The sequence below is a fragment of the Triturus cristatus genome, chromosome 4_1 (genome assembly GCF_964204655.1).
Source record: "Triturus cristatus chromosome 4_1, aTriCri1.1, whole genome shotgun sequence".
NCBI classification, from domain to species: Eukaryota; Metazoa; Chordata; class Amphibia; order Caudata; family Salamandridae; genus Triturus; species Triturus cristatus.
Window position 1 is genome coordinate 8,167,780 of NC_140585.1, and position 15,141 is coordinate 8,182,920.

Genomic DNA, 15,141 nt, shown 5'->3' on the forward strand with positions numbered 1-15,141 from the left:
AGAGAGAATAGGTAGGAAAACTGCCCTAGGAGCTGGCGGCAATCCTCACGTTGCTGGGAAGTGAGGGATGGGGAGAGGTTCACTCCTTCTACAGAGCCATCCTTCTCTTTGGTACACAGGAGATCAGGGAGGGGATCTGACTCCTCTTCGGCCCCGTCATCGGTGGCCAGCAGGAGTCTCAGTTCCGTCCGCACAAAGTGAGGCTTGAGGCGGTTCATGTGAAGGACCCGGAGGGGGTCCCGGGGGGACTGGACGTCCACCAAGTACGTGACCTGGCTCTTCCGCTCAATCACTTTGAAGGGCCCGGTCCATTTATCCTGGAGGGCGCAAGGTTTCACGGGGGCCATGACCCATACCTGCTGGCCTGGCTGGAACTCGACCAGAGTGGCATTCTGGTCGTACCAGCGCTTCATCTTTTCCTGGCTCGCCTCCAGGTTGGCCTCGGCCAGCTCTCGGAACTTCCTAGTCTGGTTTCAGAGGGTCAGGACGTATCGGAACACATCTCAGGGGGGGCCTCGGGGCGCCGCCTCCCACCCTTCCTTGACCAGGCCGAGGGGCCCCCGGACGGGGTGCCCGTAGAGTAACTCGAAGGGGCTGAACCCCAAGGATTTCTGGGGAACTTCCCGGTAGGCGAACAGGAGGCAGGGGAGCAGGACGTCCCACTTCCGCCGGAGGGGCTCTTCAAGGCCCGCGATCATCCCCTTCAGAGTCCGGTTAAACCGCTCTACCAGGCCATTTCCTTGGGGGTGGTACGGGGTGGTGAACTTATAGGACACTCCACACTGTTGCCACAGGGACGTCATGTATTTGGAGATGAAGTTCGTACCGCGATCGCTCACGGCGTCGCGGGGGAAACCCATACAGGAAAAGATTCCCATCAACGCCCGGCCCACCACGGGGGCTGTGACGGTGCGCAGGGGTATGGCCTCAGGGTATCGGGTGGCATGATCCACCAGGACGAGGATAAAGCGGTGACCTTGGGAGGTTGGGGGTTCCAGGGGCCCCACGATGTCGATCCCGACTCATTCAAAAGGGGTACTGACGACAGGGAAGGGAGCCTTGCGCTTTCCTCCGCTCTTCCCACTCGCCTGGCACGTGGGACAGGACTTGCAGTGGGCTTCTACATCCGCTTTCATTCTGGGCCAGTAGAAGTGAGTCACGAGGCGACTGTAGGTTTTCTCCTGGCCCAGGTGGCCTGCGAGGGGGACGTCGTGGGCCAAGCCCAGGAGGAGGTCTCAGAAGCGTAGGGGTACCACCAGCACCCGGGCGGATCCTAGCTCCACCGACTTCTGCTCGCTGTACAAAAGGTCATTTTCCCAATACACCCGGTGTGTTCCAGTTTGGTCGCCCGCGGCCTGGGCCGCTGCTTGTTGCCCGGGCTCGACCAGGGAAGGACAGGTAGCTTGCTCGCAGAACTCCTCTCGGGAGGGGCCCCCCTCGTGGCGCCACTGGGCCAACTCGGGCAGATCGCCTAACTCGGTGACCTGTGCGGAGTCGGAAGGTGGGAGTTCGTCGCTGGCGACCGACCCTCCTTGTGGGGGCCCTCGGCGGGAACCATCCTGTCTTCGGTGGTCGGGGCACCTTCGACTTCCCCAAGGGGGGTCAGTCGGGCTGTCATAGATCGGGTGGTGGCGCATACCCACTCAGGGAGACCCATCATCCCTAGGTGGGTCTTGCGCACGACTTGTTTCCAGGGGGAACTTTCCAGGTAGTTCCCCAGGAGACAGTCGACTGGCTGGGAGGTTCTCACTGCGACTTTCAGTTTACCGACCACCCCTCCCCATTCAAAAGGCACCAGGGCTACCTTACACAGACTTTCCGTATTGTCAGCGGAAATTACCGGGCAAAAGACGTTGGGGAGGACCTGATCTTCGTTGACTAAATGACTGAGGATACCGGTGATGCTGGCCCCGGTGTCACGAAGGGCCTCTACTTGGTGGCCATTGATCGTTACGAGCTGCCCATATTTCTTCGTGTTGGAGGGCAGGAGGCTTCCAGGGACCATTTCTCTATCTCTTAATGATGCTAGGGCCATGGCGGCGGGTTCCCATTCTACGGTCTCCTCAACCTCCTCCCCCAGTGCTACATTGGTTATCTGTCTAGCGGGGGGTGCTGTCGGGGTGGTGTGTGGGGCCATGGGGCATTCAGGGTCGTTGGCGTAATGCCCGGGCTTCTGACAACGGAAACAAGTGATGGTCACCCGGTGCCCCCGTCTCACGGGTGGGCCGGATACAGCTGGTGGGGGCGCCGGGAAAGGCGGAGGTTGGGTTTTCGGGGGGCTGAACTGGGACTCTCTCTGCCCTCCCTGGTTCCCCCCGCCCCCTCTCTGGCGGGGTGGTCCCTGACTGGCTCGAGGGTACTCTCCTACGGGGCCCCGGGAGACCCGGGTGTTGGTCCAGTGATCCGCTTCGACAGCCAGCTTTCTCGAATCCGTGAGCTTGCTGTCGAGCAGATGCTGGCGTAGTTCCACAAAGCAGTTCGCAGTCAGGTGTTCCCACAACATGAGGTCGGTTAGTTCTTCCAGGGTGGTTACCTTGCTGCCCTTGATCCACCCATCGAATGCACGGCTGAAGAAGTTTACATACTCCACCCAGGTGGTGCCCGGGATCTTCCTGCAGTCCCGGAACCGCTGGCGGTACATCTCCGGGGTGAGGCCGTACCTTGTTAGGAGGGCCTCTTTCATGTGGTTGTAGGAGGTCTGCATGGAGGTTGGTAGGTCGAGCAGGGTGTCTCTCCCTTCGCTCAGAAATCGTCCCCACAACCCGGCCCCCCAATCCTTCTGCGGGACCCGATGGGAGGTCATGGCGACCTCGTATGCCCTGAACCACTGTTGGATGTCATCGTTTTTGTAGTATTCTTTGACCACATCCTTGGGAATGTGGACCTTCTACACCGCCGGGGGGGCCGCCTCTCGGTTTCCCGGGGGCCGCGCTTCTTCGCTCTTTGCTTTCAGCTCGATTTCCTTCAAGCTGCGTTCGTGCTCCAGTTGGAGTCTCCTTCCTTCGTGTTCCCGTTGGAGTTTCTTCTCTTCTAGTTCTCCTTGTACTCGCATCTGTTCCACTGCTAGCTTTTTCTCGGCTAATTTCAACTCGCCCTCGATTTTAAGTTTGGCCAATTCGAGTTTGTGATGGCGACTTCTCTCTCTGTCTGCAAGTTCCTCCGGGGATAGGCCCCCGTCTGGTACGAAGCTTCGCACCTGGTTGCTGCTGCGTTCTCCTTTGGAGGGTCCAGCTTCGTCGTGGAGCTCCACCGCTTCTTCTGGGTGGGGGGCTCCCGAATCCACCCAAGCTTTCAGTGCCTTCTGCATATCTTCTTTGGTGTTGAGACCAGTGGTAGCGATTTTTAGTTCTTTGCAGAATTGCTTCAGTTCTCTGTGCGTTTACTCTTCCAGTTGTTCCGCCTGGAACACGGTACTGGTGTCGTTTTCTGTGAGAACCATGGCGTTTCCTTCTGCCATCTTTGTCGGTGGTGCGTCAGCCGTTCACGGTACGATCTCTAGATTATGGGCCCGAATCCCGTCGCTTGCCACCAATGTTAGAAGGCGACCTCAGAGGAGCCCGGAGGGGCCCTGACTATCCTGAGACCAACCCTCGAGATATCGTAGCCGGGCACTGGCGGGAGACTCCTCAAGGGAGGAATCTCGTATCTAAGATCGTACACTCGGCACCACACGACAAAGAGACGCCACACCGTGAGTTCTTAAGAACAAATCTTTATCAAATCGGAGTCGGAGGATCTTTATGATCAGCACGGCAAGTATATACAAGTAGAGCACGGGCTCACAGAGTCTCGGGGAGGGGTAGGAGGTAGCGGAACAGTCTTGGTGGTTATGGATCAAATGCAGGGGCGTACCCGGCGCACAGCTCACAATCCTCGAGCTGGGGGATACGCTTGTCGTCGTCGGGGTCCGGCGGGACCAGGAGAGTCTGTGGGAGCCGCGAGTCACTCAGCAGGGCTCAAGCACAAGTTCGGAGGTCTTACGATCTTCAGGGAGCCGCGAGTCACTCAGCAGGGCTCAAGCACAAGTTCGGAGGTCTTACGATCTTCAGGGAGCCGCGAGTCACTCAGCAGGGCTCCAGCACAAGTTCGGAGGTCTTACGATCTTCAGGGAGCCGCGAGTCACTCAGCAGGGCTAAAGCACAAGTTCGGAGGTCTTACGATCTTCAGGGAGCCGCGAGTCACTCAGCAGGGCTCGGGTGTTTCCAAAGGCGAATCTGCCGGATAGTCGCAGAGCACCCCTTGTTATAGGTCGACCCCTCTTTGATGTCCGGAGTCTGTGCAGGCAGGGGTCTTGTCACCTGGGGGTCACTTGTCGGGGTTTCCTGCCAGTGTCTTTTGATCCTTTCAGGGCCGGGTTGGGAGGAGTCCCAGACACCCAGCAGGCGTGGAGCCAGCCCTCGGGGACGCCGGAGGGCCGATTGAAACCCACCTTCCCAGGGGAGCTCAGAGGTGCAATGGAAACTGCTCCTCCCTCTCTCATCCCAATGGGAGCGCGATATCCTCCAGCCGGAGTGGCGCCTCTAGGCCAGGGTCGCGCTGGGGCCGGGCGGCCATCTTGGTGCATGAAGTGGGCACGCGGGCCCGGTGTGGCCGAAAGGAGGAAGGCCACGGACGGGGAAGTCCGGGTCGGGTGTGTGTGTGTTCTGGTGGGAAGGATCGGCTAGGCCGTGTGTTCGGGGGCTGCCTGAGGTGAATGGGTCAGGATATGTGGAGCGGGGACAGGGATGGCCATGCCACGAGGCCGGGTCTAACAAGCCCTCATTGGAGTTTTCTCCAGAGTGGGTTTCTCAAAGGAGGTCACCCACAATGCAATGGGTTAGTTGAACGCTTCAACAAAACCCTTAAGGGAATGATTAAAGGCCTCCCAGAAAGGCTTAGGCGAAAATTGGACCTTTTTCTTCCCTGCCTTCTGTTTGCATACGGAGAGGTCTCACAGAAGGGTGTTGGCTACAGCCCATTTGAACTTCTGTTTGGGCATCCTGTAAGAGGTCCAATATGTTTGGTGAAGGAGGGCTGGGAGTTACCGCTCAATTTCCCCCAAACAGGATGTGATGGACTATGTACTTGGTCTCCGCTCCAGGATGGCCGAATACAAGAAGAAGGCAACCAAAAACCTGGAGGCCAGCCAAGAACAACAAAAAACTTGGCATGACCAAAAGGCTGTGCTAACTGTGTACCAGCTAGGACAGAAAGTGTGGGTGTTGGAGCCTGTGGCCCCAGCAGCCCTCCAAGACAAATGGAGTGGCCCCCATACAATTGTTGAGCAAAATGGAGAAACCACCTACCTGGTGGCTTCTCTTGGAACTCCCAGGAGCCCCCTTAGTGTGCTCCATGCCAACAGATTGAAACCATATGTTGACAGGGCTGACATGGGCTTGCTCATGGCAACTGATGAGGAACAGGAGGAGGAGAGTGACCCTCTCCCTGACCTGCTCTCACAGAACCCTGATGATGGGTCAGTAGATGGTGTTGCTTTGGCATTCAGCCTCACTGACTATCAGCAAACTGAGTGCAGACAAGTTCTGCAGCAGTACAGACATATGTTTAGCCTGACCCCTAGTCAGACTTCCAGTTGCACCCATGAGGTGGACACTGGAGACAGTCTGACTGTCAAGAGTAAAATCTACAGGCAACCTGATCATGTCAGGGACTGTATCAGGACTGAAGTCCAGAAAATGTTGGAGTTAGGTGTGATTGAGCCTCCAGATAGCCTTGGGCTAGCCCGGTAGTTCTAGTACCCAAACCTCATACAGAGGGTGGTAAGAAAGAAATGAGGTTTTTTGTTGACTACAGAGGCCTCAATGCAGTCACCAGGACTGATGCCTACCCAATTCCAAGGGCAGATGAGCTGATTGATACTTTGGTCTCAGCCAAGTATCTCCGCACATTTGACCTAACAGCTGGCTACTGGCAGATCAGGTTAGCTGATGATGCAAAAGCCAAAACAGCATTTTCGACCCCTAGTGGGCACTACCACTTTGTGGGGATGCCCTTTAGATTGAAACATGCACCTGCCACTTTTCAGAGGTTGGTGAACAAAGTTCTGGCAGGGATGGAAACTTATTGCTCAGCTTATCTAGATGATATTGCTGTCTTTAGTTCCTCCTGGCAGGATCACCGTGTCCACCTCAGAAATGTTTTGGAGGCCCTGCAGAAAGCAGGCATCACTATCAAGGCCACTAAGTGCCAGATAGGGCAGAGTCAGGTTGTGTACCTGGGCCACCTTGTAGGTGGAGGCCAGGTTCAGCCTTTACAAAGCAAAATCCAAACCATCATGGAATGGGTTACTCCAACCACCCAGACACAGGTGAGAGCCTTCTTAGGCCTGACTGGGTACTATAGGAGGTTTGTTAAGGGATATGGATCTATAGTGACCCCCATTGAATGGTATTACCCCAAAGAAAATGCCAAAAAAAGGTTCAGTGGACAGCTAGCTGTCAGAAGGCATTTGAAGACCTAAAGCAGGCCATGTGCACTGCTCCCATCTTACAGAGTCCAGACTACACCAAAAAGTTCATTGTCCAAACAGATGCTTCTGAGCTGGGTGTGGGAGCTGTACTTTCTCAACTGAATGATGAAGGTCAAGACCAGCCAGTAGCTTTTATTAGCAGAAGGCTGACCCCTAGAGAGAAACGTTGGTCAGTTAAAGAGAGGGAGGCCTTTGCTGTGGTGTGGGCCCTGAAGAAGCTGAGGCCATACTTGTTTGGCACTCACTTCATAGCTCAGACTGACCACAAGCCCCTACTGTGGCTCAAACAGATGAAAGGTGAAAACCCAAAACTTTTAAGGTGGTCTATTTTCCTACAGGGGATGGACTATACGATGAACATAGACCTGGGACCCAACATGCCAATGCAGATGGACTCTCAAGGTATTTCCACTTAGAACACGAAGACTCAGCTGGTCAAGGTTAGTTTAGTGTCCCTGTGTTGGGGGGGGTTGTGTAGGAGAGTAGGATCTGCACCTTATGTTGCCCCCACTTTTTTCCTGATGTTTACACTGGTTTCTGGCTATAGTCTGTCTGGTACCCTGCTAATCAGGGCCCCAGCCTCTCTGTTCTCTCTAAACAACTTGGAGTGCATATTAGGTGACTAGTGATCGGATACTGTGGTACTTTTTGAGCCCCTAGTATATGATGTATTAGGTACCAAGGGCATAAGTACTTCACAGGCCTACCAGGGGCTGAAGCATGTATTAGGACACCCCTGGGAAGCAGACTAAATCTGACACCACAGGCGTGCTACTGCAGCCTGGGTGAGGTGGTGCTAGCACTCCTCACTGAGATATAGGTACACTATATCTCTACCTGCACACACATATAAACCTATCAGTCACCCCTAAGGCAGGCCCTATCAATCCTGAGGGCAGGGTGCTTGGTTTCCATGTGAGGGGGTGCCTCTGCCTGAGCAGGGCCCCTCTGCAGCTCTCAGAGTCTATTCTCTGGGGCTGTTTGTGGATGCGGTTAAACCATATACTCTTAAGTGCATTATAACCTCGCGGTTAATGCTAACTTTGGGATGGCTGCATCAAAACATGTCGTGTTTGGTGTCAAACGCTTTGGAATCATACCCCCACACCAGCAACTGGTGTGGGATTATGATCCCACCCTTCTAGAGGGATAGACATGTACCCACTGTGGAAACACGGTAGAATCCTGAAGAGCCCTGGCATCACAAAATGTATGCCATCAATCACAGACACTGGGCTGCCCTCCTGCTGATGACTGAAACTCGCAGTGGAGGAGGCCAAACAATAGGTATCCTGTCACAGGGAGGTGTGACCACCTCCCAGACAGGGTTTAGTGTATTGGGGCTGGGTGGGTGCACTCTTAGAGTGCTTTGAAGTCCTGCACTGGGGGAGCAGTAGGCTCCTCTGTGCATATGCCAGCTCAAACCGGTTCAGGGGCTACCTGCCCCTGCTCTGGCGCAAAACTGGACCCACCCATAGGAGGGGTCATGGAATAAGTCCCTCCCTTCCTTTTAGAATAAGTTAGGGAACCCTTGCCATTGCAAACTAGATACCCCTGGACGACACTCTGAAGAAGAATCCTGGACCTTCGACGTTCCACTACCGCTGGAAGACTGAAGAATCTCCCTTGGAGTCAAGGAGTGACTCCACTGCTTGGCAGGCACCAAAACTTTGAATCAACGGTCGCAAACTTTCCCGCTCCCGTCGGAGACCGAAGTCCCTGCAGCCCCAGAAGTGGATTTCCTGACTTCTCCAAGGCCAACGTGAGTCCCCAGCGATGCGGAGGCAAGTGGACCCCACGAGTGACGAGGAACCGCCATCCCTGGGTACCGTGTACTATTTTCGAGTGCAACCCGTTCACGACGTTCTAAGAACTTGTGCATTGGACCACGTGTGGTCCAAGCCTCCAGCAAGATTTCCTCCGAAGATCAGAGGCCTACCTCGTCCCGAGTGACCGTGGGCTCCTGGAGAGTGAATCTTCCCGAGGCGTCTTCGCGATCCCTGGCCGGTTGGCTTGTGGGTCCGCAGAAGACTTTTCTACAGTTCCAAAGGGCTCCCCTGGTTGTTCCAGGCCTGCCCTGACTTACCCTCGCTGGGTGAATCCCTCAGTCCTTGCTGGTCTGCACCGCTGACTTTTTACACTTTCCATGAGACTTGCTGTTACCAAGGCTTGTTGGCTCCAATCTGGTCACCGATATCGCAGTAAGCTGCAGACTTCGTGGGACATGCCGAATCCAGCTCCTGGTCATCGTCGACGCCTACTGGACTTCGTGGGTGAAAAGTGAAGACACCCGTGATCACCTGTAATCATCCGACGACTGTGGGCATCCAGCTTCCTTGCCCCGGGTCAATGCCAAGTGACTTTGAACACTGTCCCCTCTGCTTTCAGGTCTTCCTTCTTCTGAATCCAGCCTTGGATTCCACCGGACACTTCTTCTGTCTTCACAAGCAGCAAGTCTTCTTTGGCTCCCATTGAAAAAAGGACGCCGCGACCCGACACCAAAAGACACCTATGCACCCGGCTTCCCTGGGTGAGGTAACTCTAGCACAACGGTGCTCCTGTGTGTGTTGGCTCTAGAACTACTTACCCTGTAAGTGACTTGCTTGCAGACTCTCCCGAAGTTTCCTAAAACTCTAAAATTCCAACCGCGACTTGCTTTATTGAAGTCTATTGGGATCCGCAGCTGTGGTCTCACACTGCATGCACCTCCCGTGGGTCCTTTACTTACCTGCCTGGGGTGGATTAGTGAGGCCCCAGAGCTTCTGAAGGCCTTGTCCCCTTGCAATTCGATATTCCTAAGTCTCTTTTTTAGTATATGGTCTGGTACGCCCCTAGGGCCCCAGCCATATTTGTGCTTAATTTATTGTGAAACGTTGATTTGTGCATATGTTCCTGACTTCTAATCTCATAAAGAGATTAGTAGAGTGTGTCTAGTAATAAATACATATATATTTGATATATATACCTGTGTGGTGTCCTTTCATTTGGTAATTCAAGAGATTATAAGGTAAAACAAGCTGCTTTACATTCCTCAGAGACTTAGCCTGAAGGCTGCTCTCCACAGCTACCACTAGGATAACTTTCTTTAAAAGGTTGTCTTAAACCTATTTACCATAAGAGTCGAATTGGACTGGTGCAAGGTGGCCACTTTAACTAGTGACCATCATATACCAGGCCAACTTCTCACAACAGGTCAATCATTTCTGGTGAATATATTAAGTTTGCCCATGTAATGTCTGAGGAACTCCAAAGTCATTCAGCATTTAAGTCAGTCTCAGTAACTTAGAAGCTCATCCCATTATAAGAGTTGCAAGTGCAGGACCAGTCAGTCCTTATCACTAAAGACATCAGCATCAGCACCAGTAGACATCTCACTTGGGTGAACAATCAATGCTGCCACACGCGGTGTGTGGACGGCAGGAGTCAGAGGCCCAGCAGAGCAGGTGCAGACTTCCATATTTCCAAGTTCAGTAAACTGGGTACCGCAACTTGATTACTAGTAATCTCTGCCTGTTACAGTCCTTAGACATGGCTGACGTGCAGCATGAATTACCGTGTAAAATTATCAAAAGTCTAAAAGAAAACCCTCCACACAGACTGCTGAAACTAATCAAAGTGTCCATGGCTGTGAAAATGTTGGCAGAGACCTTCTCTGAATGGGACTTCCAGGTCACTCACCTTAACACATCAACCCCTGGATATTAATATGCATTTATCCTTTTCTTTTTATATCTCTTAACCACCTATCATAATTCAGTTTACATTTACTAAACCTCATTATTTCAGTTTTATTGTTATTAAAAGGGAGTTCATTCAATTCACAGTATTGCCATTTGTGCACTCACCCATCCTGACATCAATTTGTACACTCTAACATCCTACCATCTACTCAGGCATTTACTCATTGTACCAAACATTAATGCAATCATCCATTTTACCATCCATTCATACATTTATCTATTCTATTGTCCAGTCATGCACTCACCCAATCTAGCAAACATTTATGCACCCACCCATGTGTCTATTCATGCACACACCCAGCTTACCATTCATTCATGCACTCACCAATCCTAAAACTCTTTTAAGCACCTATCCAGAGTACCAACCATTCATGCACTGGCCCATCCACCCAATCATTCACCCATCATACTGTGAACTCATGCATTCCCCATCCACATTTATGCATTCACCCATCCTAGCACTCATTCATGCATTCACCCATGCTACCACTCTTTCATGCATTCACCCATCCTACCACCCATTCATACACTCACAATCCTACTGCCATTTCATGCAGTCATCTACCCTATCACCCATTCTTGCAGTCACAATCCTACTGTCCATTCATGTATTAATCCATCCTACTAATTATCCAGGAACTCCCCCTTCCAGCCACCTATTCATTCACTCACAATCCTACTGTCTATTCATGCACTCACAATCCTACTGTCCATTCATGCACTCACAATCCTACTGTCCATTCATGCATTCACCCATCCTATCACCCATTCATGCATTCACCCATCCTACCACCATTCATGCATTCACCCATCCAACCAATCATTCTTGCATTCACCCATCCTACACCAAATCACGCATTCACCCATCCCACCACCCATTCATCCAGTAACAATCCTACTGTCCATTCATGCACTCACAATCCTACTGTCCATTCATGCATTCCCCAATCCTACCACCCATTCATGCATTCACCCATCCTACCACCCATTCATGCAGTCACCCATCGTACCACCATTCATGCATTCATCAATCCTACCACCCATTCATCCACTCACAATTCTACTATTCATGCACTCACAATCCTACTGCCAATTCATGCAGTCATCCACACTATCACCCATTCATGCAGTCATAATCCTACTGTTCATTCATGCGCTAACAATCCTACTGTTCTTTCATGCACTCACAATCCTACTGTCCATTAATGTATTCACCAATCCTACCACCCATTCATGCATTCACCCATCGTACCACCCATTCATGCATTCACCCATCCTACTGTCCATTTATGCATTCACCCATCCTACCACCCATTCATGCATTCACCCATCGTACCACCCATTCATGCATTTACCCATCCTACTGTCCATTTATGCATTCACCCATCCTACCATCCATTCATACATTCACCCATCCTACCACCCATTCATGCACTCACAACCCTACTGCCAATTCATGCACTCCTCCATCCACTCACCCACTTACCATGCTACCATCTGTTATTGCACTCATCCAACCTACTCTCCATTCATGTGCTCACTCACTCTGCATCCATTCATTCATGCTTTCAATCATTCATATGAATATTATGTGACTTTTTTCCACGTTACTGTTGCCTTTATTTTGTCTTTGCCCTCCCACAATGCTCTTTATCCATTCATATATTTATCCATCCATCTATACATTACCTCATATATTTGTCCTTTTGTGCACTCTATCGTCTAGCCATTTACTCCATCACACACGCAGTCAATGAAGAAAGACTTTTACTCATAAGCCAGAACTACTGCCATTACCTGAAGGACAAACACTGGCAAAGTGTGGCGGAAAGAATCACATAAACATGAAATGTAAGAAATCTGTACACAGAAAACATGGAAATATCACACATTAACAATTTGGAAACTTGACAACCATGAGGGATAGTGCCGTGTCTTGAGTCCCATATCGTTCGTTAGAATAATGCTCTTAGAAATGTCCACCTCATGGCTTGAATTAGTGAGGTGAATCTGCTGATCTCAGCTGATAAGGATGTTTGCAAACAGTCAGTGCATCTGTTCTCATTACAGTTCTCTGTCCTAGTGGCCTAGAAGGGTGCAGTGGGCTAATCATCAGGTCAACAGGACAAAACACAGAGTTGCAGTGATTTAGGGGGTAAACAGTACAAAAGATTGTTACAGTGAAAAGGAATTTATCTTGTTTGCATCACTTGGTGTTGTAGAAAATGTCCTTTCGAGTAAAGCTCTTCTCACACCTAGTGCAGCGATAAGGCCTCCACTCCTGTGTGTATTACTTGGTGACGTAGAAGATGTGCCTTACGAGTAAAGTCCTTCTCACACACAGTGCAGTGATACGGCTTCTCTCCTGTGTGTACGCTTTGATGCCGTACAAAGGTTCCCTTATCAGTAAAGTGCTTGGAACAAATAGTGCAGTGATATGGTCTCTCTCTGGTGTGTATTCTTTGGTGCTGTTGAAGATTTCCTTTTTGATTGAAGGTCTTCTCACACACAGTGCAGTGATAAGGCCTCTCTCCTGTGTGTATTAGTTCGTGCTTTAGGCGATTTGCCTTTTGATTAAAGCTCTTCTCACACACAGTGCAGTGATAAGGTCTCTCTCCTGTGTGAATTATTTGGTGCTGTAGAAGATTTGTCTTTTGATTGAAGCTCTTTTCACACAAAGTGCAGTGATAAGGTCTCTCTCCTGTGTGTATTCTTTGGTGCTGTAGAACATTTGCTTTTCTAGTGAAGCTCTTGGCGCAGATTGTGCAGTGATAAGTACTCTCTCCAGTGTGTGTTCTCTGATGCTGTAAAAAAGTTGTCTTTTGAGTGAAACACTTCTTACACTTGGAACAAGAATATGGCCTACGGCAGGTGTGTACTTTTTTGTGCGTCAGAAGAAGTGCCTTATTGATAAATCCTTTTTCGCACAAATTACAAGCAAAGTGTCTCTCCCTCATGCAATTTCTGCTGCGCTTTCTTAAGTAGATATTTTGAGTACAATTCATCCTTCCTCCGGAACCTGCATGGCTCTCTTTCTCACTCAGACTTTCTTTTTGTGGTTCTTGTGCTGCAGAATGGAAAGAACACAAAAAATGACACATGGAAAATATTTCTTGGGAAAGCTGCATTCTTATAATATAGAAAGGTGGACAGTTACAATTCAGGGAAAAAATGTATGTTCTAAGGAGAAGAATCACACTTCGCCCTGAGACACAAATGGTGGCTAGTCCTCCTACACAAAGTGCGGTGACCTAGTCCTGCAGCAGGAGCATGCTGGGAAATCAAGTGATTCACAAGAACTACTCACCGTAGAGACTGAACCACAGCAGATCTAGGCAGTGTACTTATTGGGTACCTTCACCCCAAGATCCAATGACATAAAGAGATCAGTAAGAAGTGGAACATTCTAAATACGGGCCTTACGAATTTACCAAAACCAATGTTTGCATTTAAAAGATCCATGAACCTGAGGGACCAACTGGTACACTCATGACCACTGAAGTATACCCCGACACAGTCTTGTGTACTCTTATGGGGCTTCTCCAAGATAAGGGGACATTACCCATGGAGAGATTGTAACATTTCCCACCTGACAGAAGCGACCAAGGAGATGGACTTAGGCCTAACCTGTAAACTGGGATATACGTGGCCATATGAATTGCAACACGAACAACCGATTATACTTAATTCAATGTCTGGGCACAAGGTTCTATCTAAGTGTAACCACAAGATCGATAAGGATTAATGAAAATCACAGCACAATTAGATGCCAACGAACAGCAACAAAGCTTACCAATCATTACATTTCTAAACAGCATACTACAGATGACATTAAGAGTGTTTTATAGAAATTACAGGATGGACCCCAATACACTATATACTACGTTGCGCTGTCAAGCTTCACACCGACATCCATGCCCTTACTGATGATACACCTTGGATGCCACTCATGAAGAATCAATGCTACTTCAGCGAGAACAAGCTTCACACTGACATCCACAGCTTTACTGATGATGCACCTTGGATCTCACTCATGAATAATCGATGCTACTGCTGCAGGAATAAGCTTCACACTGACATCCACGGCCTACTGATAATATACCATGTATCTCACTCCTGAAGAATCAATACTACTACTGTGAGAATAAGCTTCACACTGACATCCACGGCCTTATCGATGATACACCTTGGATCTCACTCCTGAAGAATCAATACTACTACTGTGAAAATAAGCTTCACACTGACATCCATGGCCTTACCGATGATATACCTTGGATCTCACTCATGAAGAATCAATGCTACTTCAGCGAGAACAAGCTTCACACTGACATCCACAGCTTTACTGATGATGCACCTTGGATCTCACGCATGAATAATCGATGCTACTGCTGCAGGAATAAGCTTCACACTGACATCCACGGCCTACTGATCATATACCATGTATCTCACTCCTGAAGAATCAATACTACTACTGTGAGAATAAGCTTCACACTAACATCCACGGCCTTATCGATGATACACCCTGGATCTCACTCCTGAAGAATCAATACTACTACTGTGAGAATAAGCTTCACACTGACATCCATGGCCTTACCGATGATACACCTTGGATCTCACTCATGAAGAATCGATGCTACTGCAGCGAGAATAAGCTTCACACTGACATCCATGGCCTTACCGATGATACATCTTGGATCTCATTCATGAAGAATCAAAGCTGTCGTGAGAACAACATTATGTTTCCAAGGTTCACACTGACATCCACGGCTTTACTGATGATATACCTTGGATCTCACTCATGAAGAATCAATGCTGCTGTCATGAGAACAAGTTTCAGACTGTCATTCATGGCCTTACCAATGATATAACTTAAAAGCCACTCATGAAGAATTGATTCTCCGAACAAAAATGTGCCTTGCGGGCTGGGCAGAA

General features: G+C 50.1%; 1 protein-coding gene across 1 annotated transcript in view; it reads right to left on the reverse strand.

Moving 5' to 3' along the window:
* Positions 1-11,962: 11,962 nt before the first annotated feature.
* Positions 11,963-15,141, reverse strand: part of LOC146839281 (uncharacterized) — a 396,410-nt gene continuing 393,231 nt past the window's right edge. Inside the window, 3 exon segments of the mRNA XM_085650760.1 lie at positions 11,963-12,439; positions 12,442-12,484; positions 12,486-13,276. Coding sequence (XP_085506886.1) covers positions 12,402-12,439; positions 12,442-12,484; positions 12,486-13,276 — 872 coding nt within the window. The 3' untranslated portion in view covers positions 11,963-12,401.